At 51.8% G+C, this 27,748-nt stretch overlaps 2 protein-coding genes and 1 long non-coding RNA gene across 3 annotated transcripts in view; 2 read left to right on the top strand and 1 right to left on the bottom strand.

Annotated features, from left to right (window-relative positions):
• LOC147647078 (uncharacterized) overlaps positions 1–27,748 on the top strand; it is an 813,449-nt gene that overhangs the window by 122,825 nt on the left and 662,876 nt on the right. The gene's annotated exons all lie outside the window — the stretch shown is intronic.
• The window catches only part of LOC147647105 (uncharacterized), a 94,581-nt gene that overhangs the window by 40,741 nt on the left and 26,092 nt on the right, over positions 1–27,748 (top strand). The window lies entirely within an intron of this gene.
• Positions 766–20,452, bottom strand: LOC147647106 (serine/threonine-protein kinase pim-1-like). The gene is made up of 4 exons (XM_086872386.1): positions 20,045–20,452; positions 1,529–1,895; positions 829–1,005; positions 766–779 (listed from the first exon to the last, which is right to left on the bottom strand). The coding sequence occupies exons 1-4, from the start codon at positions 20,450–20,452 to the stop codon at positions 766–768; spliced, it is 966 nt and encodes a 321-aa protein (XP_086728512.1).

Raw genomic sequence — 27,748 nt, 5'->3', positions numbered from 1 at the left:
TGGGTCTGGACTTACCTGAAAATTCACTGTGGAGCCTGGCTTTGAAGAAGGTGCCAGAATCAAAGTCCATCATCGCCAGCTCCCCCTGGCCAGGTGGAGGAAGAGGTTGTCATCTTTGCTGTTGTCCTCCATGTCTCCAGCAGCAGCAGCAGCAGCCCCACCTGGTACAGCTTCTCCAGGGGCTCCTTCTTCCCTGGGGTGACACCAGGCTGTCAGGGTTCTGCCCAGGGCCCGGCTGTCAGTGAAGCAGGACAAGCAAAACCAGCTCAGATGGTGCCCACCAGTGCTGGGCAGAGCAGCTCAGCTCCAGCACAAGGGCTGTGTGTTCCCATTCCATGACCCCAGTGCAGTGACACAGGCAGGACAAAAAAGTCTGGGTTTCTTTGCTGCTGATTGCCAGGGCATGTGTGGAGCTGTAACTTACCAGGTCCCTGCATCACTGTGCCTGTGGCTCTCTCCCTTCTTCTAGGGCTGATGAATATCCTGCATCCAGGGATCACAGGACAGGTCTTCTAACGAGGGCCTGTCCAAGGAGTTCAGGGATAAACACCACCTGATCAGAATCTGGCAATCTGGGGAGAGAAACCACAAACCACTGGTCAGTTGGAGAAGGCTCCTGTCTGCTTTGCCCCACTATTCCCGTGCCCAGGCCACGCTGGATGTGCTCAGAGCTGGGCCTAAACTTTCCCATCAATTCTTTGTTTTGGAGGAGAGCAGGAGAGCAGGACATGTGCCACCTCCTCAGCAGCTGCCAGAGCGGGATGCTCACGAGCCCGCTGCTGTCTCCCAGCACTGGTGTTCCCCCCGTGCCCAGAGATGAGGATCCACCTTGGGAGAGCCGTTGTGGCAGCGGGAGCTGGCCCCATCTGATGTTCCTGCCCCTCCTGAAAGGGTGCTCCCCGCAGACCATCTCGTGCAGCAGGATGCCCAGGGACCAGACGGTCGCTGCCTCGCCATGGTACCAGCCGAAGTCGTTCCATTCCGGGGGGCTGTATGACGGTGTTCCTATGGAATATGGATGGAGCTCATCAGGGGGATGCTGCTGCTCCCAGAGCCTGGCCCCAGCATCCCTGGGCATGTGGGGGCTACCCCAGTGGCACACGGGGTGACCTGCTGCCCTCTCCCAGCACCTGGGACTTGGGTACAAACCCGGGGTTGGAAAAGAAGCCACTGGTGCTGGAAGAGGGCAGCAGAAACCCTGGCAAGGCCTGACCATGACACACAAAGGGAAATACCCACTCAGTGCTGGGGAAAAACCATACCCACATCCTCCCTGCTGGCATTGCCCAAAAAATATCTTGAACCAAGTCAAACCAGGTGAGCAGAACAGTCCAAGCCTTTTCTCACCTGCACACCAAACCAGCAGGTGCACAGGTTCTGCCTCCCCCTCTCTGCTACTCCCACCCATGGGGGTTTTGTCAGGCTAGCTGCCCCAGCCCCAGCCCCAGTCCTGGGAGAATCCCTCCTGCCACACCCAGGTTGGGCCAGGAGATGCCAGGACCGGGAGCCTGCCCCTGTGTGGGCTCACCTGCAAATTGAGTGTAGGCTGTGTCCTGCAGGTAGGTGCCACAGCCGAAGTCAATCAGTTTTGCCTCGCCGGTGTCCAGGTCTACCAAGACGTTCTCAGGTTTGATATCTCGGTGCAGGACCCCGCAGCTGGTGCAGTGCCGCACGGCCGCCAGCACCTGCTGGAACAGCTCCCGCGCCTCTTCCTCGGACAGGAACCTCCGTGCCCGAATGAAACGCCGCAGGTCCTGACACCGCTCCGGGCGCTCCAGCACCATCACGATGGTGTTGGGGAGCTCAAGCCATTCCAGCAGCTGCACCACACCGGGGAAGCCTGTGGACACCTTGTCCAGCAGCACTATCTCCAGGGGTGCGCTGGTGCCGTCGGGCTGCGGGAGGAGCACGGTGCCGTCAGTGGGGCTGAGGCCGTGCCAGGGCTCGGGGAGCCCTCAGCCAGCCCGGGATGCTCTGTGCCCTCCGCTGGCCCCACGCCCGCTCTCCCTGCAGGTGTCCTGGCGGCTCCCACCCTGCCGGGCCCCGGCTCATCCCCGCCCGGCACGGCCCGGCTTCTGCCGCTGGCCCCGCTCACTCACCAGCTCGCCCCAGTGCCGGACGCGGTTCCGTGGCACCTTTTTGATGGCCACCTGCAAGCCAAAGGGAACAGCGGATTCAGCTCACCGCCCACCGTGTCCAGCCCCATCCTCCTCCTCCGCCCCCTCCTCCTCCTCCGCCCGCCGCCGGCCCCTCTGCTCACCGGGAGTCCGTCCGAGAGCCGAGTGGCCGCAAAAACTCTGCCAAAGCCGCCGCGCCCCAGCAGTGACCCCACTCGGTAGCGCTGCTGCAGGGCCTGCTGCGCCTTCCCTGGGGAAGAGACGCGGCCGTCAGTGCTCGGCCCGGGGCCAGGAACGGCCCCCGAGCGCTCCCCGAGCTCCCCGGGCCGGGCACCCGCAGGCGTTCCCTCATTGGAACGCGACAGCGGCGGAGCTCGGGCCGGGGAAGCCGCAGCGGAGGCGGCGGCAGCGGCCGCACCGCCTGTGTCCTCCGCGGGCCCCGGGAGGAGCCGGGGCCGGGGCCGGGGCCGGGGCCGGGGCCGGGGCCGGGGCCGGGGCCGGGGCCGGGGCCGGGGCCGGGGTCGGGGCCGGGGCCGGGGTCGGGCCAGGCGGAGCCAAAGGGCGGCAATGCCGCCCCAGCCCCTGGCACTGATGCCCGCCCAGCACAGCCAGAGCCAGGCGAAGAGGAGACCTCGGCGGGATGGGCGGAGACGGGGACGGGGCCGGGGCCGGGGCAGCCCCTCCCGGGGCCGGGGGCGGGCTGGGGGCATGGCCCGGGTGGGCACGGGGAGAGGGAAACTGGACGAAAAGGGGACACAGGAAAAGGGAGACCGGGAGAGGATGCGGGACCGCGGGAGAGGGAGAGGAGAGACAGAAAATTTTTAAATTCGCTTCCTGCTGCTGCTGCTGCTGCCGCTGCCGCCGCTGCCGCTGCAACTGAAGCACCGGGGCCGTTTGTCCCCGTGTCCGTTTGTCCGTTGCCCGCTCGGCCCCGCCCCGAGCCCCGCGCTCCCCGGGCAGCCCCTGAGCCTGGCCAAACACGGCAACTTTGCCCTGCTGAGCCAAGAGCCAGAGTCTGGACTCCTGCACAGGGGCACAGCAATGCCCTTGGCTGCTGCTGTGCCTTGTCCCTGCTGAGGCTCAGACACCGTCTGAGCACATTCCCTGAATGCAGAATTTGTACCTGAGCCGAGCACTGCACTTGTGTCTCCAGCATTGCTTTCCAAGGAAAACAGGGCAAGGCAAACTGGCTATAGCTCAGGGTATTTTACAGTGTCTAAAACTTGCCAAGTCTCAAATCTTAGAGGTGAGAGCCATTTGGAATGAATGGGATGGAGAAACAGTGCAAGATGGAAAAGGGGAACATAAAAATAAATAGAGAAAAATAGTAAAAAAACTTAGTGGTTGTTTCTTTGGATTTTATTTTAATTTCTTCACAAAGCTATTTCAGTTTTCCCAGAATCTTCTCCCCAGTCCCGTCTGTTCTTCCCAAAAACCTGTCCTGGAGAACAAGGCGCAGCTCCTGTCACAAGATGTGCCCCCAGCTGCAGCTTCTCTTGGCTTCCCACACTGTGAGTGCAGCACAACTCTTGCAGCAAAGCAGGACAAATGTTTGAAGAACTTGACAACTTGTTCTTTCTTTTCCTTGTGCACTGGGGAGTTGTGCCATTGGTGAGGTTTTCATTGTTCCTCTTCTACCCAAAGAAAACATGATGGGCTGCCAGGAATTGTTGGGGAATACAAGCCTGGCTGAATGTGGAGAAAGAATCTCCAGAGCCTGCAGCCAGCAGTGGAGAGCTCATCATTCCAACAGCCCCATGGACATCTGGAAAGTGATCTGGAACATGAAGATGGGCTGACAGAGGGAGTTTGTTTCTGTGTTCAGTTGAGATGATTCTACATCTCTTGCACTGGGAGAAATCAAGAGCACAATCAGTTGATGATAAGCAGCAGAACATGATAAGCTGGAGCTCTCAGTGGGTGAGAGAAAGAATGTGAAAAGGAGAAATGCAGGGAATGACTTGGTGAACTTTGTGTGCAAGAAGGGTCATTTTTTCCTAATAATTCCCAATTCATTCCCTTTGCTTTTGTCCTTTTAACAAGGCCAATTGCATCTCAGATTCCCAATGAAATGAGAAACCTGAGCTTGTGGAGCTGCCTGAAAGGTGCCCTGTTCCTTTTTCTTCTGCTGCTCAGAAGAAACAATGAAGCGAGTTGGGAAGTTCTGGTTTTTCTTTCTCCTGGTGGATTTTTTCATTTTATTTGCCACTGCAGAGGCAATTTCTGTGATGGCCTCTGTCAGTTGATTCTATTTCAGCAGCAGCAGCAGCAGCTACAGGGCTGTGTTTGAGCACTGCAAATGTGACCTGTGTGGCTTTAATTCCCCTCGACTTAGTGCTGAGGGACTTGGGAGCATTTTGATCTGTACTGATCATGATGCCTGAAACAAAAATCCTGAGTTCCCTGTGACAAAAGCACAGTGGGCAGCACTGATTGAAAGAGGCAATTGCAGCTGTACTGCTAAAATTCAAGTGGCAAGCAGAAGAGGGGCAAGAGCAGCCAGGATCTACACCTGCCATGACAGATGTAAATTACTTAATTTTGTGGGACTTTTCTGGACTTTTGTGAGATTTTTCTGGATTATTGTGGTATTTTTCTTGAATTTTATGGAATTTCTTGTGGATTTTAGTGGATATTTGAAGAGATTTTGTGGGGTGTTTCTAGAATTTGGTGGGGTTTTGAGAAGATTTCTGCAATTTTGTGGAATTTTTCTTAGATTTTCTGTGATTTTTCTTAGATTTTGTGGAAATTTGTGGAGATTTTGTGATATGTTTCTGGAATTAGTTAAGGTTTTGAGAAGATTTAGGCAATTTTGGGAAATTTTTCTGGAACTTTATGGGATCTTGATTTTTGTGGGATATTGAGGAGATTTTGTGAAATGTTTCTAGAATTATGAAGGGTTTTGAGAAGACAAGAAGAATTTAGTGTGAGATTTTTCATAGATTTTGTGGAATTCTGTGAAGGTTTTGTGTGATTTCGCTGGAATTTTCTCGAATTTTGAGAAAATTCGAAGTTTTTTGTGGGATTTTTCTTGAATTTTGTGGGATTTTGAGGAGACTTGAAGAATTTTGAGGGATTTTTCTTAGATTTTGTGGAAATTTGTGGGGATTTTGTGGGATGTTACTGGAATATGGTGGGGTTTTGAGAAGCTTTCTGGAGTTTTGTTAGAGTTTTTTCTTGAATTTTGTGGGATTTTGTGGAGATTTGGTGGGGTGTTTCTGGAATTTTCTGGTGTTTTGAGAACATTAAATGAACTGTGTGGGATATTTCTACAATTTGGTGGGATTTTTCTTTAATTTTGTTGAATATTGAAGAGATTTTGTGGAAGTTTTGTGGAATTTTGAGGGATTTTGAGGAGACATGAAGGATTTTGAGGTATTTTCTTAGGTTTTGTGGAAATTAGTGGGGATTTTGTGGGATGTTTCTGGAATTTGGTGGGGTTTTGAGAAGCTTTCTGTATTTTTGTTTTAGTATTTTCTGGAATTTTGTGGGAGTTGGAGGAGACATGAAGAATTTTGAGGTATTTTTGTTGCTTTTGTGGAAATTAGTGGGGATTTTGTGGGATATTACTGGAATTGGGTGGGGTTTTGAGTACCTTTAGGGAATTGAATGGGATTTTTCTGAATTTGGTGGGATTTTTCTTGCATGTTGCTGGATATTGAGGAGATTTTGTGGGAGTTTTTTAGAATTTTGAGGGATTTTGCGGAGACATGAAGGCTTTTGAGGTATTTTCTTAGGTTTTGTGGAAATTTGTGGGGGTTTTGTGGGATGTTTCTGCAATTAGTTGGGCTTTTGAGAAGCTTTCTGCAATTTTGTGGGATTGTTCTTGAATTTTGTGGGATTCTGAGGAGACCTGAAGAATTTTGAGGGATTTTTCTTGGATTTTGTGTGAATTTTGTGGAGATTTGGTGGGATGTTTCTGGAATTTGCTGGGGTTTTGAGAACATTTAATGATTTGTGTGGGATTTTTTTGCCATTTGGTGGGATTTTTCTTGGTGAACTCTTTGGTGGAATTTTGTTGAATATTTAAGAGATTTTGTGGAAGTTCTGTGGAATTTGGAGGGATTTGAGGTGACATGAAAGATTTTGAGGTATTTTCTTAGGTTTTGTAGAAATTAGTGGGGATTTTGTAGCATGTTTCTGGAATTTGGTGTGGTTTTGAGAACAATTAATGATTTCTGTGGGATTTTTCTACAATTTTGTGGGATTTTTCTTGGATTTTGTGGTATTTTGTGGAGATTTGGTGAGATGTTTCTGGAATTTGCTGGGGTGTTGAGAACATTTAATGAATTGTATGGGATTCTTCTGAAATTTTGCGGGATTTTGTGGAGACTTGAAGAATTATGAGGGATTTTTCTTAGCTTCGTTGGAATTTTGTGGAGATTTGGTTGGACGTTTTGGGAATTTGTGGGTGTTTTCAGGACATTGATGGAATTGTATGGGATTTTTTTGCAATTTGGTGGGATTTTTCTTGAATTTTCTAGGATATTACGGATATTTTGTGGGAATTTTGTGGAATTTTGTGGGATTTTGGGGAGACTTGAAGATTTATGATGGATTTTTCTTGGATTTTGTGCTATTTTGTGGAGATTTGGTGAGATGTTTCTGGAATTTTCTGGGGTTTTGAGAACATTTAGGGAATTGTGAGGGATTTTTCTTCAATTTTTTGGGATTTAGTGGAGACGTGAAGAATTATGAGGGATTTTTCTCAGCTTCTTTGGAATTTTTTTGAGATTTGGTGGAATGTTTCTGGAATCTGGTGGAATTTTATTGAACTGCTGTGGAATTTTCTGGTATTTTGTGGGATTTTTAGGAGACTTGAAGAAATGTGAGGGATTTTTCTTAGATTTTGTGTGAATTTTGTGGAGATTTTGTGGAATGTTTCTGGAATTTGCTGGGGTATTGAGAACATTTAATGATTTGTATGGGATTCTTCTGAAATTTTGCGGGATTTTGTGGAGACTTGAAGAATTATGAGGGATTGTTCTTAGCTTCGTTGGAATTTTGTGGAGATTTGGTTGGACGTTTTGGGAATTTGTGGGTGTTTTCAGGGCATTGATGGAATTGTATGGGATTTTTTTGCAATTTGGTGGGATTTTTCTTGAATTTTCTAGGATATTACGGATATTTTGTGGGAATTTTGTGGAATTTTGTGGGATTTTGGGGAGACTTGAAGATTTATGATGGATTTTTCTTGGATTTTGTGCTATTTTGTGGAGATTTGGTGAGATGTTTCTGGAATTTTCTGGGGTTTTGAGAACATTTAGGGAATTGTGAGGGATTTTTCTTCAATTTTTTGGGATTTAGTGGAGACGTGAAGAATTATGAGGGATTTTTCTCAGCTTCTTTGGAATTTTTTTGAGATTTGGTGGAATGTTTCTGGAATCTGGTGGGATTTTATTGAACTGCTGTGGAATTTTCTGGTATTTTGTGGGATTTTTAGGAGACTTGAAGAAATGTGAGGGATTTTTCTTAGATTTTGTGTGAATTTTGTGGAGATTTTGTGGAATGTTTCTGGAATTTGCTGGGGTATTGAGAACATTTAATGATTTGTGTGGGATTTTTCTGCCATTTTGTGTGATTTTTCTTGAAAGTTTCAGGATATTAGGGAGATTTTGTGGGAGTTTTATGGAATTTTGCGGGATTTTGAGGAGACATGAAGAATTTTGAGGTATTTTCATTGATTTTGTGGAAGTTAGTGAGGATTTGGTGGGATGTTTCTGGAATTTTGCAGGATATTGAGGAGATTTGGAGGGATTTTTGTAGAATTTTGAGAGATTTTGAGCAGACATGAAGGATTTGGCGGGATTTTCTTAGTATCTGTGGAAATTTGTTTAGATTTGGTGGGATGTTTCTGGAATTTGCTGGGGTTTTCAGAACATTTAATGATTTGTGTGGGATTTTCCTGCAATTTGGTGGGATTTTTCTTCAATTTTGTAGGACATGGAGATTTTGTGCGATTTTTTTAGAATTTTGTGGGATTTTGAGGAGACATAAAGAGTTTTGAGGTATTTTCTTAGGTTTTGTGGAAATTTGTGGGGGTTTTGTGGGATGTTTCTGCAATTAGTTGGGCTTTTGAGAAGCTTTCTGCAATTTTGTGGAATTTTTTGGGGAATTTTTTTGGATTTTGAGGAGATTTGAGGAATTGTGAGGGATTTTTCTTAGATTTTGTGGAAATTAGTTTAGATTTGGTGGGATTTTTCTGGTATTTTGTGGGATTTTTTTGTACTGTTGTGGAATTTTTTGGTATTTTGTGGAGATGTGGTGGGATGTTTCTGGAATTTGCTGGGGTTTTGAGAACATTTAATGATTTGTGTGGGATTTTTCTGGAATGTGGTGGGATTTTTCTTGCATGTTGCTGGATATTGAGGAGATTTGGAGGGATTTTTGTAGAATTTTGAGGGATTTTGAGGAGACATGAAGGATTTTGAGGTATTTTCTTAGATTTTGTGGAAATTAGTGGGGATTTTGTAGGATGTTTCTGGAATTTGGTGGGGTTCTGAGAACAATTAATGATTTGTGTGGGATTTTTCTGCAATTTTGTGGGATTTTTCTTGGATTTTGTGGTATTTTGTGGAGATTTGGTGAGATGTTTCTGGAATTTTCTGGGGTTTTTCGAACATTTAATGAATTGTATGAGATTTTTCTGAAATTTGGTGGGATTTTTCTTGAATTTTGTTGAATATTGAAGAGATTTTGTGAAAGTTTTGTGAAATTTTGAGGAATTTTGAGGAGACATGAAGGATTTTGAGGTATTTTTGTTGATTTTTTGGAAATTAGTGGGGATTTTGTGGGATATTACTGGAATTGGGTGGGGTTTTGAGAACCTTTAGGGAATTGAATGGGATTTTTCTGAATTTGGTGGGATTTTTCTTGAATTTGGTAGGATATTGAGGAGATTTTGTGGGAGTTTTTTAGAATTTTGAGGGATTTTGCGGAGACATGAAGGATTTTGAGGTATTTTCTTAGGTTTTGTGGAAATTTGTGGGGATTTTGTGGGATGTTTCTGCAATTAGTTGGGCTTTTGAGAAGCTTTCTGCAATTTTGTGGGATTTTTCTGCAATTTGGTGGGATATTGAGGAGACCTGAAGACTTGTGAGGGATTTTTCTTGGATTTTGTGTGAATTTGGTGGAGATTTGGTGGGATCTTTCTGGAATTTGCTGGGGTTTTGAGAACATTTAATGATTTGTGTGGGATTTTTTTGCAATTTGGTGGGATTTTTCTTGAATTATGTGGGATATTCAGGAGATTTTGTGGGAGTTTTGTGGGATTTTGAGGGATTTTGAGGAGACAAAGAGTTTTGAGGTATTTTCTTAGATTTTGTGGAAATTTGTGGGGATTTTGGTGGGATGTTTCTGGAATATGGTAGGGTTTTGAGAAGATTTCTGCCATTTTGTGGTATTTTTTTGGGGAATTTTGTGGGATTTTGAGGAGACATGAAGAACTGTGAGGGATTTTTCTTTTTTGTAGTATTTTGTGGAGATTTGGTGGGATGCTTCTGGAATTTGCTGGGGTTTTGAGAACATTTAATGATTTGTGTGGGATTTTCCTGCAATTTGGTGGGATTTTTCTTGAATTTAGTATGATATTGAAGAGATTTTGTGGGAGTTTTGTGGAATTTTGAGGGATTTTGAGGAGACATGAAGAATTTTGAGGTATTTTTGTTGATTTTGTGGAAATTAGTGGGGATTTTGTGGGATATTACTGGAACTGGGTGGGGTTTTGAGAACCTTTAGGGAATTGAATGGGATTTTTCTGAATTTGGTGAGATTTTTCTTGCATGTTGCTGGATATTGAGGAGATTTTGTGGGAGTTTTTTAGAATTTTGAGGGATTTTGAGGAGACATGAAGGATTTTGAGGTATTTTCTTAGGTTTTGTGGAAATTTGTGGGGGTTTTGTGGGATGTTTCTGCAATTAGTTGGGCTTTTGAGAAGCTTTCTGTAATTTTGTGGGATTTTTCTGCAATTTGGTGGGATTTTGAGGAGACCTGAAGACTTGTGAGGGATTTTTCTTGGATTTTGTGTGAATTTGGTGGAGATTTGGTGGGATGTTTCTGGAATTTTCTGGGGTTTTGAGAATATTTAATGATTTGTGTGGGATTTTTTTGCCATTTGGTGGGATTTTTCTTGGTGATCTCTTTGGTGGAATTTTGTTGAATATTGAAGTGGTTTTGTGGAAGTTTTGTGGAATTTTGAGGGATTTTGAGGATACATGAAGGATTTTGAGGTATTTTCTTAGGTTTTGTGGAAATTTGTGGGGGTTTTGTGGGAAGTTACTGGAATCTGGTGTGGTTTTGAGAAGCTTTCTGGAGTTTTGTTGGAGTTTTTTCTGGAATTTTGTGGGATTTGGAGGAGACATGAAGAATTGTGAGGGATGTTTCTTAGATTTTGTGGAACTTTGTGACGATTTGGTGGGATGTTTCTGGAATTTGCTGGGGTTTTGAGAACATTCAGGGAATTGTGAGGGGTTTTTCTGGAATTTGGTGGGATTTTTCTTGCATGTGGCTGGAAATTAGGGAGATTTGTAGGGATTTTTGTAGAATTTTGCGGGATTTTGAGGAGACATAAAGGATTTTGAGGTATTTTCTTAGATTTTGTGGAAAGTAGTGGGGAATTTGTAGGATGTTTCTGGAATTTGCTGGGGTATTGAGAACATTTAATGATTTGCGTGGGATTTTTCTGCAATTTGTTGCGATTTTTCTTGAAAGTTTCAGGATATTAGGGAGATTTTGTGGGAGTTTTATGGAATTTTGAGGGATTTGGAGGAGACATGAAGAATTTTGAGGTATTTTCATTGATTTTGTGGAAGTTAGTGGGGATTTGGTGGGATGTTTCTGGAATTTTGCAGGATATTGGGGAGATTTTGAGGGATTTTTGTAGAATTTTGTGAGATTTTGAGCAGGCATGAAGGATTTGGTTGGATTTTCTTAGATTCTGTGGAAATTTGTGGGGATTTTGTGGGATGTTTCTGGAATTTGCTGGGGTTTTGAGAACATTTAATGATTTGTGTGGGATTTTTCTGCAATTTGGTGGGATTTTTCCTCAATTTTGTTGAACATTGAAGAGATTTTGTGGAAGTTTTGTAGAATTTTGTGGGATTTTGAGGAGACATGAAGAATTTTGAGGTATTTTCTTAGGTTTTGTGGAAATGTGTGGGTATTTTGTGGGGTATTACTGGAATTGGGTGGGGTTTTGAGAACCTTTACGGAATTGTATGGGATTTTTCTGAATTTGGTGGGATTTTTCTTGAATTTTGTGGGATATTCAGGAGATTTTGTGAGATATTTGTGGAATTTGGTAGGGTTTTGGGAAGATTCTGGCATTTTTTTTTTTTATTTTTATGGGATTTTGCGAAAGTTGATATAATTTTTTTTGATTTTTCCGTTATTTTCTAGTATTTTGAGAATTTAAGAATTTTGAGGGATTTTTCTTAGATTTTTGTGGAAATTTGTGGAGATTTCGTGGGATTTTTCTGCAGTTTGATAGGGTTTTGAGAAGATTTAGGGAATTGTGTGTGATTTTTCTGCAATTATGTGGGATTTTTTTTTAAATTTGTAGGATATTGAGGAGATTTTGTCTCGGTTCTAGATGACAGGTGTCTGCTAGGGAGAGCCGGAGCCTCCCTTGGAATGAAAGAATGTAGACCCTTTCCCTCCAAATTAATATAGTTTTTAAATCAAGGTGCCTTTAGGCAGAGATCTGGGGATGGGAATAACAGTTCTTTACTAGTATAACCAGGCAAACAAACAAGAATAACTACAGCAATAACAAGAAAACAGAACCAGGGGGCCCATGACAGCTTTCTCAGCTGAGATGGGATGGAGGAGAGGCTTTGTTTCACAAACCCCCTCGGGCGGGCAGTCCCGGTGCTCCTGCAGGGCTCTGAGGAACACTCAGCTGGAACAGCAGGGATGAGCTGAGATCCTGGGCCGGTGGCTGAGGTGGATCAGCAGCTCCGTGGCGGTGCCTGGCACTGCCACACGTCCCGGCAGGACAGGGGGTGTGAGGCCACCAACAAAGAGGGAAGAAGGAGAAGCAGCAGCAGCTCCCTCTGGGTGATGGCGAAATTCCCTTCTCTCTACCGCAGTAGCTCCGCGACCCAGGAAAAAAATTGTCTTTCCCCGAAGCCAAAGAAAGCCAGCTAAAAACTGTCCCCACCCTCCTTTCCTGCCCCCTTCCCTGCCTGGGCCCAGCCACTCTTTGTCCTTTGTCAAGCACCCACCAAGTACCCACAGTTAGGTTGTCCCCTCAACTAATGGGTAAAAATTCCACAGGCAAGCCAGAAAAAAAAAAGGATACCTAACCTCCAACATAACTCCTGGATTCCAGCAATGTTCAGATAGAAATCCCAAGATGAGGCGGGGTCAAGATGTGTGCTTGCCTTGTGGTCAGCCTTAAGTTCCCCTTGGTCTTCCTGGGCCCATTCCCCAGGTGGGATTTCCCATCATTTGGTCACTCAGGAGCTGGGCTGGGGGCTCCAGAGGTGGGTGAGGAGCATTGCCTTTGGTGTGCCAGGGACTGGCAGACACTGCAGGGCTGGGATAGAGGCTCTGGGGGGATTGGGGTTCCAGGGCAGTGCAGTGCTGGGGTTACAGGGCAGGGCAAGGCTGGACCTGACCCTTCCTCCCCTTTGAAACACAAAATGTTTCCAGCCAACAATCTCCTCCAGTCTCTCACAACAGGCAAAGCTGGAGGTGGAATTCCAATTTTGGTCATGGGCACCTGGCTGAGAAGGACAATTCTTTTCCATATGAAGGAAAGAGGCACAGGGTTTGGAAAGCAGGTGAGAGCTGGACATCAGGAGGCCAAGGCCAGCCCAATTTGTCAGTAATGGCAGATTTTGTCTGGGAGCAGTCTTTGGATATAGCAGTCATTTGGAATGTTGGAGGTGGAATCAAAATTTTGGCCATGGATGCCTGGAGAAGCAGGACAGTTTTTTCCTGTAGGAAGGAATTCACAGTGCCTTAGTGAATTTAGTGTTTTAATAGCAGATGAGAAGAGACCCTCAACATGTCAAGGTCAGTTGGACCAGTCAGGAGGCCCCTGGGAGGCCAAACCAGCCAGACCTGTTCTGTGTTCCCTTGATTTTATGAAGCCCCGTGGAGTCACAATGGACCCTTACTTCCATGGGGCGCTTCAGTGTCACAATGGTGCTGTGATTCCATGGGATCCTGCAGTGTCATAGTGGAGCACTGATTATAAGAAGACCTGCAGTGTCACAGTGGACTCTTGATTCCATGGAGTACCACAGTGTCACAATGGCCTCAGGATCCATCAGGCCCTGCAGTGTCACAATGGTCCCAGCGATTCCATGAGGCCCTGCAGTGTCACAATGGCCTCTGTGGTTCCACAGGCCCCTCAATGACTCCTCTGTTCCATGAGGCCTGAAATGTCACAATGGACCTTGGCGGTTTGCAGTGTCACAAAGGTCTCCTCTGGCTCCACAGTGTCACCCTGGACCTTTGGTTCCATGCAGCCCTGCAGTGTCACAAAGGCCTCTTGGTTTCATGAGGCCCCACAGGATCCCAATGGTCCTCTTGGTTCTGTGGGGACCACAATGGTCTCACTGGTTCCATGAGGCCTCACAGAGTCACAATGCTTTGTTTATTTCATGGTGCCCCACAGTGTCACAAATGTCCCTTGGTTCCATGGGGCCCTGTGCTGGTGCATTCCCCCCTCCCCTTCTCAGGCCGCCCTGCCAGCTGAGAAATGCTCCTTGGGCCTGGGCCTTGGCCAACAGCCCCTGGGCTCAGCTCCTCTGCAGCTCATCAGAAACACTGTCTGCTCCCAGGCACTGCTGCTGCCCAAGCAGCTCCTGCTTGCTTCAGGAGCAGCCCTGGGAACTGTTTCTGTTCCCTCCGTGGCACAACATCCCTGTTCTCAGCCTTGCAAAGAAAGCTGTTGATGCCAAGTGTGGCCAGGATGAAACATTGCTGTGCCTGAAGCCCCTCTCTTGGGGCCCTACAAACAGCGCTCCAAAAGGAGCCCCTTGCAGCTCTCCTGGGCCAGCCACCTCCCTCGGAGTGGGGCCTCTGTGAGCCGGGAACTCTCCCGTTTGCTGCACTCGGGGCATCCCCAAACAAGGACAGAGCCTGGGCCGATCCCCCCACTCCTCCAGGCTCAGCCCTTGGCCCGCTGGGGAGATGCCAAAGCATCGGCAGGGAGCGTTTCCCTGCCCTGCAGGGGAATTTCTCACAGCTGCCTTGCACTGCCTCTTTGTGTCTGTGTGCACACACCAGTGCTGTGTCCTGGCAAATGGGGCAGAAATGCTGCTCTGGGAGGGGCTGGAGTGCCTTGGAGATCTGAGTCAGGCAGGCCTGTGAGGAAGGTTGAGTCACGAGGTATAAGCTAAGTTAAATGCTGCCTAGTGTTCTTCTTTTGCTCCATTGTTATGTTTAATACAAATTATGAGCTAATTAGAATACTGTTTAGTATTATTCCTCTGCTAATTTGATAAGTCATAGGTTGTAAGTTGGGTTAAATACAGTAAATGCTGTTGTTTTACTAAACTGTGACATTTGAGGTTTCAGTTAAGGTTAAGGTATAACTGAAGTCCTGTTAGGTTTGAGCTCTGTTAAGTGAGCCAACTCTGGGATGTTGTCATGTGTTGTCACACAGCTGTACTGTCATGTCACAGAAGACTGTGATGTCAAAAATTCAACCTGTGATGTCACAGTCTGTTCTGTGATGTCACATCCTGGTCTGTGATGTCACAGAGCTACCCTCTATGATGGCAGTCTCTGCTCAATGGCCTCACACCATCCTTTATGATGTCACAGTCAGCTCTGTGATGTCATAACCCCATCGGTGATGTCACACAACCATCTCTGTGATGTCATACAGATACCCTGTAATGTCACAGCACATACTTTGACCTCACAACCAGGTCTATGATGTCACAGCCTTCTCTGTGATGTCACACAGTCCCCTCTATGATGCTGTAGCTGCTCAGTGACCTCACACAACAAACTCTGGGATGTCACAGCCCCATCTGTGACCTCACACAACCCACTCGGAGCTGTCACACAGCCCCTTTCTGACATCACAGCTGCTCTGGGGCTCCAGGACACAGCCACAGAGGTGCTGCTGGGACACAGCCCCCTCTGGCACATCCCACAGCCCCTGCCAGTGCTGAGCCCCTGGCAGCTCTGTCTGGGCCTGCTCTCTGTGTCCCTGAGCTGCCCTGGCAGGGCCCCAGCCCTGCTGGGCTGTGCTCAGGAGCTGCTCCTGGCCAGAGCTGTCTCTCTGCAGCGCTGCCCTTGCCAGGAGCTGCCTCTGGGCCAGGAGCCCGGCCCAGCTCAGCAGCACAGACACAGCACCAGCACTTTCATCACCCTCTCGGGCCTTTGGGGCTCTTGGCATCACACTCAGTCCCTCAGAGTGTGCTCCAGAAACTCCTCAAGAGCTCCAAGTCAGATGGAAACACTGAAGTTTCTTGTAGTTGAAATGAGAGACACGAGTGAGAGAGCGTCCCCAGGTTCCAGGCAGAGCAGAAGACTGGAGGCCCTGATGGCAGCTGGGGACAAGCAAGGGAAAGGTGTCTGTGGTGCTGAGCAAAGCTGGATGTGTTTCAGGAATGGCAAGGGCCAAGGGCTGAGCCCCAGCCCCTGGCAAGGCAGATGCTGTCCCTCCCTCATTGCTCAGGGCTCTTCCCAGGCCACTGGCATGTGGGGATGTGCAATGCCAAGGGCAGCACCATGGGGCGGCCCCTGCCAGGCTGCTGAGCAGGGACAAGGAGGCAATGAGGCCCCAGGGCTGCCAGGGTCACTTGTCCCCTGCTGGCCTCAGGCCCAGGGCCAGCAGCCATGGCCAAAGGGCTGCACAAGTTGCCTCTGGCAGGGCCTTGCAGCTGCGCAGCCCAGGGCCCTCAGCCTCTACCTGCTGCTTATGTGATGAGGCCTCCAAACCCCATCCTGGGAGATTTTTTAGTCTTCTCCATGGTCTGTGAAAATGGAAACACTGGTCAAAGATATTTTCCCCCAAATATTCCAGTGACAGAACAAGGATCAATATCTTTAAAGTGAACAAGAATGGATTTAGATTTGTTAGAAGGAGGAAATATTTTGCAATCAGAGTGGCACAAAACTGCAACTGCTTTTCCAGACAAATGGATGCCCCATCCCAGGAATGCTCCATGAGCAGGAGCTCTGTGCAACCTGACACAGTGAAAGCCTCTCCCCTCCCCAAGGATGGAATTGCTGTTGTGTGGGTTCTCTGATGTGCTGGGTGCCCTCACAACCCTCCTGGCCAGAATGTCTGCTGAGGGCCAGCCAGGCTGCTGCAGTGGCACTGACCTCACAGCTATCACCATTGCAGCCATGTCCCCTGGGCCTGGCTCTCCCCTTTCCTCTGCCCCTGCCTTGTCTCTGCTGCCATGAAGAGTTGTTTCATTATTATCTTGTCCCCAAGGTGCTGGGGTCAATTGCTTCCCAGTCAGGCTCCTGGAGCAGCAGTGGCTTTTCAGAGCCCAGCCAGAAATGAGCCCTGAAGCAGCAGCTCTGCAGTGCTGGCCACCAGGCCGGGGTGCCAAGGGAGCCTTCTGGCCATGGCCTGGAAGCAGCTGCTGCTGCCAAGGTGCCTTTGGTGCCTCAGGCTGTCCCTGGCACAGCTCCCAGCACGGCACTCTGCACTTGTGCCCGAGCCCTTCCCTGGCTTGGGGCTGGCCTGGGGCTTTTCCTGCAGCGGGATCTGCCCTGGCCATGGCACAGGAAAGGCAGTTCCTGCTGGAGCAGGAGGCTGGGCCTGGAATGAGCTCAAACAACTCCACCAAAGCCCTGTTTACTACAAAATTGCTTCCTAGAGCACTATAGTCTAATAATTGTTATAGCTCCTCTACTCTGGAGTAAATAACTCTTTTTTTTATTTACTCTGTGCTGTAAATAAATCTTGTTCAGAATCAGTCACAGTTGTATTTGTATAATATATCTGATATAATATATATATATATATATATATCTGTGTAAGATATATATATATATATTCCATTGTTAATCCTGTGGGACAAATTGCATTACGGTTCAGTTCCACCTGTCAAATATTTACACATAAACCTTTGACAAAGTCTGGGGCTGGGATTGAGTCCAGCTGCTTTCAGTCTCCTCTCTTAGAAGGAATTTAAAAGTCGAGGCATCCCGGAGGTGTTTGAGGATCCCTGGTGGCTGTTGGGTGTCATTCTCCACCTCATGACCCAGCAGGGGTTTCTCCAATAAAGAAATAAAGTTTTTGCCTGAAGCTCCCACTCTGCCCGTGACAGGAAGCCCTGGGAGTGTCTGTGACATCCCGGCTCTTTGGCAGCCTGGGGACTCCTGGGATGTCACCGTGGAGCCCCCGGGAGTGCCTGTGACAGAGCGGTGCCTTTGCAGCCCAGGGTCCCCTGGGATGTCACCATGGAATTGCTGTGACTGCGTCTGACCACACGGCTCTTCAGCATCCCCAGAAATCCCTGGGAGGTCTCTGTGGAGCCCCTGTCTCTGCCTGTGACATTCCAGCTCTTGAACAGCCTGGAGACTCTTGGAATGTCCCCATGGAGCCCTCCTGAGGGCCTGTAACAAATCTGATCCTTGGTAGGCAACCATCCCTACCCCCATGTAGCGATGGTCTAATTCCATGGCAACTATCACCAGGACCTGTTGCCATTGTCTGTTTCCATGGCAACCATCACAGCTCCTATTGCTATGGTCAGTCCCTTGGCAGCTCCATAGAGACCCCATGCCAGGGGTGGTTGCCATGGACACCAGCTCAGGCCTGGAGCCAGAGCCCGTTGCCATGGCAACCATTTGCAGTCCTATCCCCAGGCTCCTGGGATCCCAGAGCCACAGAATTGGCTGAGTTGGGAGGGAGCCATGGGGATCCTCCAGTCCAACTGCTGGCCCTGCACAGGACACCCCAACAATCCCAGCCTGGGCCTGGCAGCGCTGGCCAAACGCTGCTGGAGCTCAGCCAGCCCTGGAGCTGGGAGCCTTCCCTGGGGAGCCTGTTCAGTGCCCCAGCAGCCTCGCGGGAAAAACCTTTTCCTCACATCCAGCCTAAACCTGCCCGCCTCAGCTCCAGCCGCTCCCTCCACTCCTGTCCCTGGGCACCAGAGGGAAGAGGTTCCCGCGGCCCCCAGCCAGGGACCCGCTCCCAAGGCTGCTGCCATGGCAACCAGGCCTGGCACCAGCTGGGATGCTCGGTTTCCACGGGCTGGGCTTCAGGACTGGCATTCCTCAATTTCCTGCTCCTGCTGAAACTGTGCTGCTGCTCACTTCCCTCCCATCTCCCATGGAAAGCACAAAAGACAAAGATCCCAGGCTGGGATAAGAACAATTTATTGAGAACAGCAACGAGATAAGGAACAAACAGACACAGAAACAATTTTGGTAACAGAAAGGATAAGACAAACCATTCACAGGGAAAACTAAAATACCACCAACTGACTCTTCCTGGCCACGTATTTCCTCCTGCCAAGAAAGGACACCCTTCTCTGGTGAGAGAGAGGGAGTCCTTTTCCTGCCCCTGGCAATGACCTGAGATGGGATTGAATATAATGGACCATGATCACAGTCTCACAGTCTTTGATCCCACATCATGACATTGCCATGAGCAGGAAAAGGTACAGGTGTCTTCCCAGCATGGATCCAACGGAACATGGATCACCAGGTCTCTTCCCAATGTGGATTCTCCATGGGCGGATGAAACTGGAGCAGTGCACAAAGCTCTTCCTGTATTTTGAGGCACTTGTAGGGCTTCCCTTACCGGTGCCACCATTGGTGTCTGCCAAAGTTAGACCTGTCTGAGAAGCTCTTCCCACACTGGGGACACTTGTACGGCCTCTCCCCAGTGTGGATGTGTTTGTGGGTATTGAGGTTGGATCTGTGGCTGAAGCCCTTCCCACATTCTCCACACTCGTAGGGCCTCTCCCCAGTGTGGATGCGCTGGTGCCTGATGAGGTGGGAGTTTTGCTTGAAGCCCCCCCCACAGTCAGGTCAGCAGAAGGGCCTCTCATCCGTGTGAATCCACTGGTGCAGGAGATTGGAGCTGCTCTGAAACCTCTTCCCACACTCGAGACACTCGTAGGGCCTCTCCCCAGTGTGGATGCGCTGGTGGATGATGAGTTGGGAGCTGCAGCTGAAGCCCTTCCCACATTCCCCACACTCGTAGGCCCATTCCCCAGTGTGGATCATCTGGTGGCAGATCAGGCTGTTGCTCCGTCTGAAGCTCTTCCCACACTCCAAGCACTTGTAGGGCTTCTCCCCATCCTGAAGCTGCTCATGGACCACCAGCTCAGAGCCCTGGCTGGATCTCCGGCCGCCTTCCCGGCACAGGGTGGGTCTTTCCTCCTCAGAGCACCCTGGGATGGGTTTGGAGCCCCTCCTCCTGCGGGATCTCGGAAGCTTTTCCTCCCCGTTGGATTCCTGTGCTGTGGAGCTGCTCACAATGGCCTCTTCCATGAGGTTCTGCCGTGGGGATTTGTCCTCCCTGGTCTCCATCCTCAGCTCCTTGTCTGGGGGAGGAAGGACAAGGAGAGGATGGGATTTGCCTCCGTGCCAGAGGGAAGGGGAAGGAGATCCCCCCAGTGCGTCCCTGGCAGGACGGCGTCGGCAGCGGGGTTGTCCTGCAGCCGGGGGCCAGGCTGGGCTGGGAGATGGAGCAGGAGAGAGGGGGAAAGGGGCACTGACTTCCTCCTCACCTGCCTGGGTGTCCTGGAGCATCTTCCTCTTCCTCACAGCCTCCTTCTCCATCCAGCCAAGGTTTGGGAATGGGAAATCCTGGTTTCAGAAAATGCAATGGATGAGCACTTTGGGTTAGGGGTTTCCTACTCTCCAAGTCCTTCCCTAGAAGTCACCGGGCATCTGGTGCCCATATAAACCAACAAAACACTAATATTCAGTCCCCTAAAATACACAAATGGTCAAGATTCACCAAAAACACCCATCCATGCGTTTACCCTCTCTGGTATCTCCACTGTGGGGTCCTGGAAGCCCCCCTTGTCTGGATTGTTGTGGTTCAAGTTCATATTGCTGTTCCCCGTCTCTGTCTGCTGGGGCTCCTGGCAAGCCAGGACGTTCCCCTTCTCTGGCCTCACCACTTTGGCATCCCAGGAGTCCTGCGTGGTCAGCACTGTTTGGGCTCCCTGGTTCAGGCTCCTGGGGTATCCCTGGGCCCCCTTGTCCATGCTCCCGACATCTGCAGGCTTTGGGAGCACCCCCAGCTCTGGCACTGCCCGTTTCTGCTGCCCATATTGCCGCTTTCCCTGCCAGCCCCGCTGGTCCCGGGCGATCCCCACGTGGCTCTGGGCTGACAATGCAGCCCCTGAGGCGGGCAGAGCAAGCCCCAGCACGGGGGGAGCCTGCATGCTCCGCTCCCTCGGCAGCCGCGCCCAGCCCCGGGCACAGAGCTCCGGCAGCCCCCATTGCCGCCCCCTCCCCAGAGACCCCCGGGGAGCCCCGCAGCCGGGGCTGCCTCTGAGCCAGGCGGCCCCCGAGCCCGGCTGCGTGGCCAGGGGGGCACGGCGAGCCCGGGGCCTCTGTGCCAGCGCTTGTCCCGCTCTCCCTCAGCCTCTGCCCGGCCCGGCCCGGCCCCCCGAGCCCCGCCAGGCCCCGCACGGCCACGGCCGGCCCGGGCCGCTCCCCTCGGAGCCCGCTGCGGACACGGCGCCGGCCCGGCCACACGGACCCGCCTGTGCCGGGGGCCCACGGGCCGCCCAGCGCTGCCCGGGCCTCGGCCCCGAGCACAGAGCTCTGCCCGGGGGGCTCCCGGCCCGAGGCGGCGGCTCCGGGCCCGCCCGGCCGCTCCCGGCTCCCACAGCCCGCCCGGGGCCGCCCCGCCCGGGCCGGGCCTGCGCCAGCGCTCCCCGCACCCGCGGGGCTGCAAACCGCTGGGCACAGCTCACAAAAAAACATTCCCCCAGCCCCACAAAACACCAAAATCACAACCGGCCGTCACCCCCCACAAAAACAATCCAAACCCCAAACCCACAAACCGACGGCTTCCAGCCTCTCCTGCGCCTTCCCAGGGATCCCAAGGCCGCGGGAATGCCCCCGGAGCGGGACAGAAAGCTGCTCCAGCCCAGGCACTTTGGACACCCTGGGCTCTCCTCTGGGGGCCCTGCAACACCCGCCAGTGGAACCTCGCCCTGCAAAGGAACCATTTTGGTGCTCCCTGCGGAGGCCAGAACTGAAACTTTGTTCCTTTGGCCTCGGGCCGGAGACCCCCGGGCTGTTTTCTGCACACACTTCCAGCCCCCAGCGCTTGCTGCAGCCGCTCCCTGCAAATGTCCCACTGCCAGGGCTCTGGCCTTGCTGTCACCCGCTGGGGCTGGCCATGAACACAGCTCCTGCACTTGCATTTCCAGCTGCTGTGCACCCAGAGCTGAGGGATCTGCAGCTGCCTGAATGCAAAACCTGGCAGAGGAGCCTCTCTCCAGGGGGAAATCTCCCCTTCCTGAGCCAGCCCGTGGCAATGCTGCCATTCTCTGCTGCTGCTGCTGCTGCTGCTGCTGGGGCACTCGGGGCTCTGGCCGAGCAGGAAAGGTGACCCTGAGCCAGGAGCTTTCCTTGGCTGCAGCAAAGCCTCGGTGCACAAAGACCTTCCCGGCGCTGTGCTTGTTTGTTTTTTTAAATTATCTCCCCCTGTGAGCTGCGGGCAGAGCTCTGTAACTGTGTGTGACACTTGTCTGTGGCACTGTGGGGGTGGCCAAGGGCACCTTCCCCGAGCTGTGTGCAGAGGAATCCACAGCAGCCCAGGCCGGGGGTGCTCAGTGGCCGCTCAGTTCCGCTGACTGGACGCGGCTCTGGCCGCTTCCCTTGGAGCGTCTCCAGGGAGGGAACGCTGGGGCTGCTGGCCCGGCTGTGCTGTCACTGCCAGGGGAACGCTGGGGCTGCTGGCCCGGCTGTGCTGGCACTGCCAGGGGAACGCTGGGGCTGCTGGCCCGGCTGTGCTGTCACTGCCAGGGGAACGCTGGGGCTGCTGGCCCGGCTGTGCTGTCACTGCCAGGGGAACGCTGGGGCTGCTGGCCCGGCTGTGCTGTCACTGCCAGGGGAACGCTGGGGCTGCTGGCCCGGCTGTGCTGTCACTGCCAGGGGAACGCTGGGGCTGCCCCGCTCCTGCCCCACCCCATCAGCTCTGCCAGCGCCTCCAGGGGACACAAAGGCTGAGCCCAAGGGTGAGAGTTGCACAAGGGGCTGAGCTGGCATCTGGGACCCATTGGGATCATGGAGTGCAGCCCCCGGCCCTGCACAGACACCCCAACAATCGCAGCCTGTGCATCCCTGGCAGCGCTGGCCAAAGGCTCCTGGAGCTGCGGCAGCCTCGGGGCCGTGCCCATTCCCTGGGGAGCCTGGGCACTGCCCCAGCCCCCTGTGCGGGAAGAAGCTTTTGCTCATCTCCAGCCCAGCCCTGCCCTGGCCCAGCTCCAGCCGTTCCCTCGGCTCCTGTCCCTGCTCACCTGGGCAGAGATCAGAGCTTGCCCACAGAAGCTGTGGCTGCCCCTGGATCCCTGGAAGTGTCCAAGGCCAGGTTGGAAGGGGCTTGGAGCAGCCTGGGATAGTGGAAGGTCCCTGCCATGGCAGGGGGTGGAATGAGATGAACTTTAAGGTCTCTTCCAAGCCAAGGCATTCTGTGATTCTGTGATTTTGGGGGAGATGCTGAAGCTCTGGCTCAGCTTTATCTCAGCAAATGTCTGGAGCCAGCAGCAGCCATGGGTGGGATCATCTCCTCCTCCCTCTCGCTGTGGCTGTAACTCACCCAAGGGCAGTGTCATAAATGAAATTGAAATTTGGACAACTAAAGCTATTAAATTAACAGCAGTTTAATAACAAGAAAAAAAATTATACCATTTAGTGAATTGAATACAAGGATACAATTTAATAAAAGAATACAATTTAGTGGATTGAATAGCAATTTGATATAGGAATATAATTTAGTAAAAGAGTACCATTTATATATATATATATATATTCATATATATATACATATATATATATGAAAAAATACATATACATATATACATATATACGAATATAGCTTGCCAGTAATTATGATTAAAGCATAAGCAAGACTGACTGGCGTACAGGGAGGGCTTCTCACCCTGCCTCAGGTAGAAAACAAAGCAATTCAAACTAAACTTATATACTGTATGCTTATATTCATTCATGTTTCCAGTAAGTCTCCTCCAATTTATGATTCTTTAATTGTATATCACTGTTCTTCATGGTGCATGCTTCACTTGTTGCTAGGGGGTCTTCAGTCTTCTTTCGGTGGTGTTTTGACAAAGGCTTACACTCATCCTTGTTGTCCTCTGGATAACCTCACAGGCTGTGTGTGCATACTAAGTGTTGTGTTATGTAAGTGAGCATTGTGCTCCATTAATTAGTCTTACACTTCATAATGTTCAGGCCCTATGCCTAAAGTCGTTCCAACTTTATCCATCTCATGGTCAGTTTTCTCTTGGGACATTTCTTATCTCAAAACTACATCCCCTATCTTAATTTTAACATGTAACATCTATCGAGGGGTACATCTGCTTTGTAACACTAATTCACTTGATTGCTTCTAATAATAACTAATTTCAAATAATTACTTTCCAAAAAGTTACAATTTAGTTAACATGAATCATTTCCATTTATCACAGGGGGATTCACGGAGCTCATCCTGATGGATGAGGAAAAGGGAGTGGGAACTCAGCAGTGAGGAGAGCAGCTCTGAATGATACCAAAATCCCACCAGACCTCTGAAACATTGCTGTTCTTCAGCCACTGACAGGATGAGTCCCTGAGACTGGGGCTTGGCCTTCCTCGTGGTGAGGGGCATCAAGGAAGGCTGCAGTGTGATGGAGACTGTGATGGGCTGGGAACTCACTGGGGGAAAGGAGGGAGCAGTTGTGAAGTAAAAGGCAGAAGATGTGTGGGACACAATTGTTCAGAGAAGGGCTGAGCTACAGCTTGAGGAAGCTGAAAAATGTCATTTGGGGTCATCCCAGATTGATTTCATTTCAGAAGTTATGGAACAAGTTTAATTTTTGGGAGGTGTCATGTTTTCCCTTGGAGGTGGACACTCTGCAGACTTGAGCTGCATTGCCAAAATGCTCAAGTCTCTGCTGCAGGTCACAGCGTTTCTTCTTTGGCTGATCCCGGCCCGGTGCTGAGCCCAGCAGAGCCCTGGCAGAGCCCAGAGCAGCCTCAGCATCCGCAGAGCCCGGCTGCAAGGAGAGAAAGCAGAAACCGCCCGTCAGCTGAAGGCTCCTGTCCCCTTGTCCCAGCCAGCCGCGGTGCCCAGGCCATGCTGGCCGTGCTCAGAGCTGGGCCCAAAGCTGCCCATCACTGCTGCCTTGGGGAGCAGAGCAGGAGGGCAGGACATGTGCCCAGCCTGCAGCCAGCCACGGCAGATCCAGCCCCTCAGCAGCTGCCCAGAGCGGGATGCTCCTGTGCCCGCTGCCATCTCCCAAAAGCTCTTGTCCCAGCCATGCCAAGGAGATGAGGACCCACCTCACACCATCCGCTGCCACAAGAAAAGCTGGTCCCAAACCATGTCCTCAGTCTTCTCCAAGGGCACGGCCCATCCACGCCACAGCTGGTCCCAAGCACTTCCTGATCCAGACTGGACCCCACCTGGAACGCTTCCTTTAGAAAAACAAACAACAAATTAATGAAAATAGGTTACAGACAAAAAGGGGAAACAAGAAAAATAGTAAAAAATCTTATGTCTGTCAGGAGCTTGAGGAAGGCCCAACCCCTACATTCTAGGGAAAAACCCACCCATGGGTGAGGGAAGCCCATGCTTTCTCCCTTTCCCCCTGCACTGTCCCCCAAAATCACGGTGATCCCAAAGCAAAGCAGGGGAGTGGAGCAGCCCAAGCCCTTCCTTGCCTGCACAGCAAAGCAGCCATGCTCAGGTTCTGGAGTCCCACCTGTGCTCCTGCCATGGGGGTTTGTTTGTGTCGGGCTGGCTGCCCCAGCCCCAGCCCGGGGCACGGTGGGTGCTGGGGGCTGTTGGCAGGGCCAGGATCCCACTCCCATTTCGTAACCACCCCAGCCCACGCCCCCAGCCCTGCCAAAAACCAGCTGGGCAGCCACTGAGGAATCAGTTGCATCTGCCCCAGCAAAGGGAAACCTTTGGTTCCCGGCCAATGCACAAATCTGGGAGCATCCCCCTGGGTCTGGACTTACCTGAAAATTCTCTGTGGAGCCTGGCTTTGAAGAAGGTGCCAGAATCAAAGTCCATCATCGCCAGCTCCCGCTGGCCAGGTGGAGGAAGAGGTTGTCATCCTTGCTGCTGTCCTCCATGTCTCCAGCAGCAGCAGCAGCAGCCCCACCTGGTACAGCTTCTCCAGGGGCTCCTTCTTCCCTGGGGTGACACCAGGCTGTCAGGGTTCTGCCCAGGGCCCGGCTGTCAGTGAAGCAGGACAAGCAAAACCAGCTCAGATGGTGCCCACCAGTGCTGGGCAGAGCAGCTCAGCTCCAGCACAAGGGCTGTGTGTTCCCATTCCATGACCCCAGTGCAGTGACACAGGCAGGACAAAAAAGTCTGGGTTTCTTTGCTGCTGATTGCCAGGGCATGTGTGGAGCTGTAACTTACCAGGTCCCTGCATCACTGTGCCTGTGGCTCTCTCCCTTCTTCTAGGGCTGATGAATATCCTGCATCCAGGGATCACAGGACAGGTCTTCTAATGAGGGCCTGTCCAAGGAGTTCAGGGATAAACACCACCTGATCAGAACTTGGCAGTCTGGGGAGAGAAACCACAAACCACTGGTCAGTTGGAGAAGGCTCCTGTCTGCTTTGCCCCACTATTCTCATGCCCAGGCCACGCTGGATGTGCTCAGAGCTGGGCCTAAACTTTCCCATCAATTCTTTGTTTTGGAGGAGAGCAGGAGAGCAGGACATGTGCCACCTCCTCAGCAGCTGCCAGAGCGGGATGCTCACGAGCCCGCTGCTGTCTCCCAACACTGGTGTTCCCCCCGTGCCCAGAGATGAGGATCCACCTTGGGAGAGCCGTTGTGGCAGCGGGAGCTGGCCCCATCTGATGTTCCTGCCCCTCCTGAAAGGGTGCTCCCCGCAGACCATCTCGTGCAGCAGGATGCCCAGGGACCAGACGGTCGCTGCCTCGCCATGGTACCAGCCAAAGTCGTTCCATTCCGGGGGGCTGTATGACGGTGTTCCTATGGAATATGGATGGAGCTCATCAGGGGGATGCTGCTGCTCCCAGAGCCTGGCCCCAGCATCCCTGGGCATGTGGGGGCTGCCCCAGTGGCCCATGGGGTGACCTGCTGCCCTCTCGCCAGCACCTGGGACTTGGGTACAAACCCGGGGTTGGAAAAGAAGCCACTGGTGCTGGAAGAGGGCAGCAGAAACCCTGGCAAGGCCTGACCATGACACACAAAGGGAAATACCCACTCAGTGCTGGGGAAAAACCACACCCACATCCTCCCTGCTGGCATTGCCCAAAAAATATCTTGAACCAAGGCAAATCAGGTGAGCAGAGCAGTCCAAGCCCATTCTCACCTGCACACCAAACCAGCAGGTGCACAGGTTCTGGCTCCCCCTCTCTGCTATCCCCACCCACGGGGGATTTTGTCAGGCTGGCTGCCCCAGCCCCAGCCCCAGACCTGGGAGAATCCCTGCTGCCACACCCAGGTTGGGCCAGGAGATGCCAGGACCAGGATCACCACCCCTGTGTGGGCTCACCTGCAAATTGAGTGTAGGCTGTGTCCTGCAGGTAGGTGCCACAGCCGAAGTCAATCAGTTTTGCCTCGCCGGTGTCCAGGTCTACCAAGACGTTCTCAGGTTTGATATCTCGGTGCAGGACCCCGCAGCTGGTGCAGTGCCGCACGGCCGCCAGCACCTGCTGGAACAGCTCCCACGCCTCTTCCTCGGACAGGAACCTCCGTGCCCGAATGAAACGCCGCAGGTCCTGACACCGCTCCGGGCGCTCCAGCACCATCACGATGGTGTTGGGGAGCTCAAGCCATTCCAGCAGCTGCACCACACCGGGGAAGCCTGTGGACACCTTGTCCAGCAGCACTATCTCCAGGGGTGCGCTGGTGCCGTCGGGCTGCGGGAGGAGCACGGTGCCGTCAGTGGGGCTGAGGCCGTGCCAGGGCTCGGGAAGCCCTCAGCCAGCCCGGGATGCTCTGTGCCCTCCGCTGGCCCCACGCCCGCTCTCCCTCCAGGTGTCCTGGCGGCTCCCACCCTGCCGGGCCCCGGCTCATCCCCGCCCGGCACGGCCCGGCTTCTGCCGCTGGCCCCGCTCACTCACCAGCTCGCCCCAGTGCCGGACGCGGTTCCGTGGCACCTTTTTGATGGCCACCTGCAAGCCAAAGGGAACAGCGGATTCAGCTCACCGCCCACCGTGTCCAGCCCCATCCTCCTCCTCCGCCCCCTCCTCCTCCTCCGCCCGCCGCCGGCCCCTCTGCTCACCGGGAGTCCGTCCGAGAGCCGAGTGGCCGCAAAAACTCTGCCAAAGCCGCCGCGCCCCAGCAGTGACCCCACTCGGTAGCGCTGCTGCAGGGCCTGCTGCGCCTTCCCTGGGGAAGAGACGCGGCCGTCAGTGCTCGGCCCGGGGCCAGGAACGGCCCCCGAGCGCTCCCCGAGCTCCCCGGGCCGGGCACCCGCAGGCGTTCCCTCATTGGAACGCGACAGCGGCGGAGCTCGGGCC

The sequence above is a fragment of the Cyanistes caeruleus genome, unplaced genomic scaffold (assembly GCF_971803275.1).
Source record: "Cyanistes caeruleus unplaced genomic scaffold, bCyaCae1.hap1.1 HAP1_SCAFFOLD_65, whole genome shotgun sequence".
Taxonomy (NCBI): Eukaryota; Metazoa; Chordata; class Aves; order Passeriformes; family Paridae; genus Cyanistes; species Cyanistes caeruleus.
Note: the sequence above shows the minus strand (reverse complement) of the source record. Positions and strands in the feature narration are given on the sequence as shown.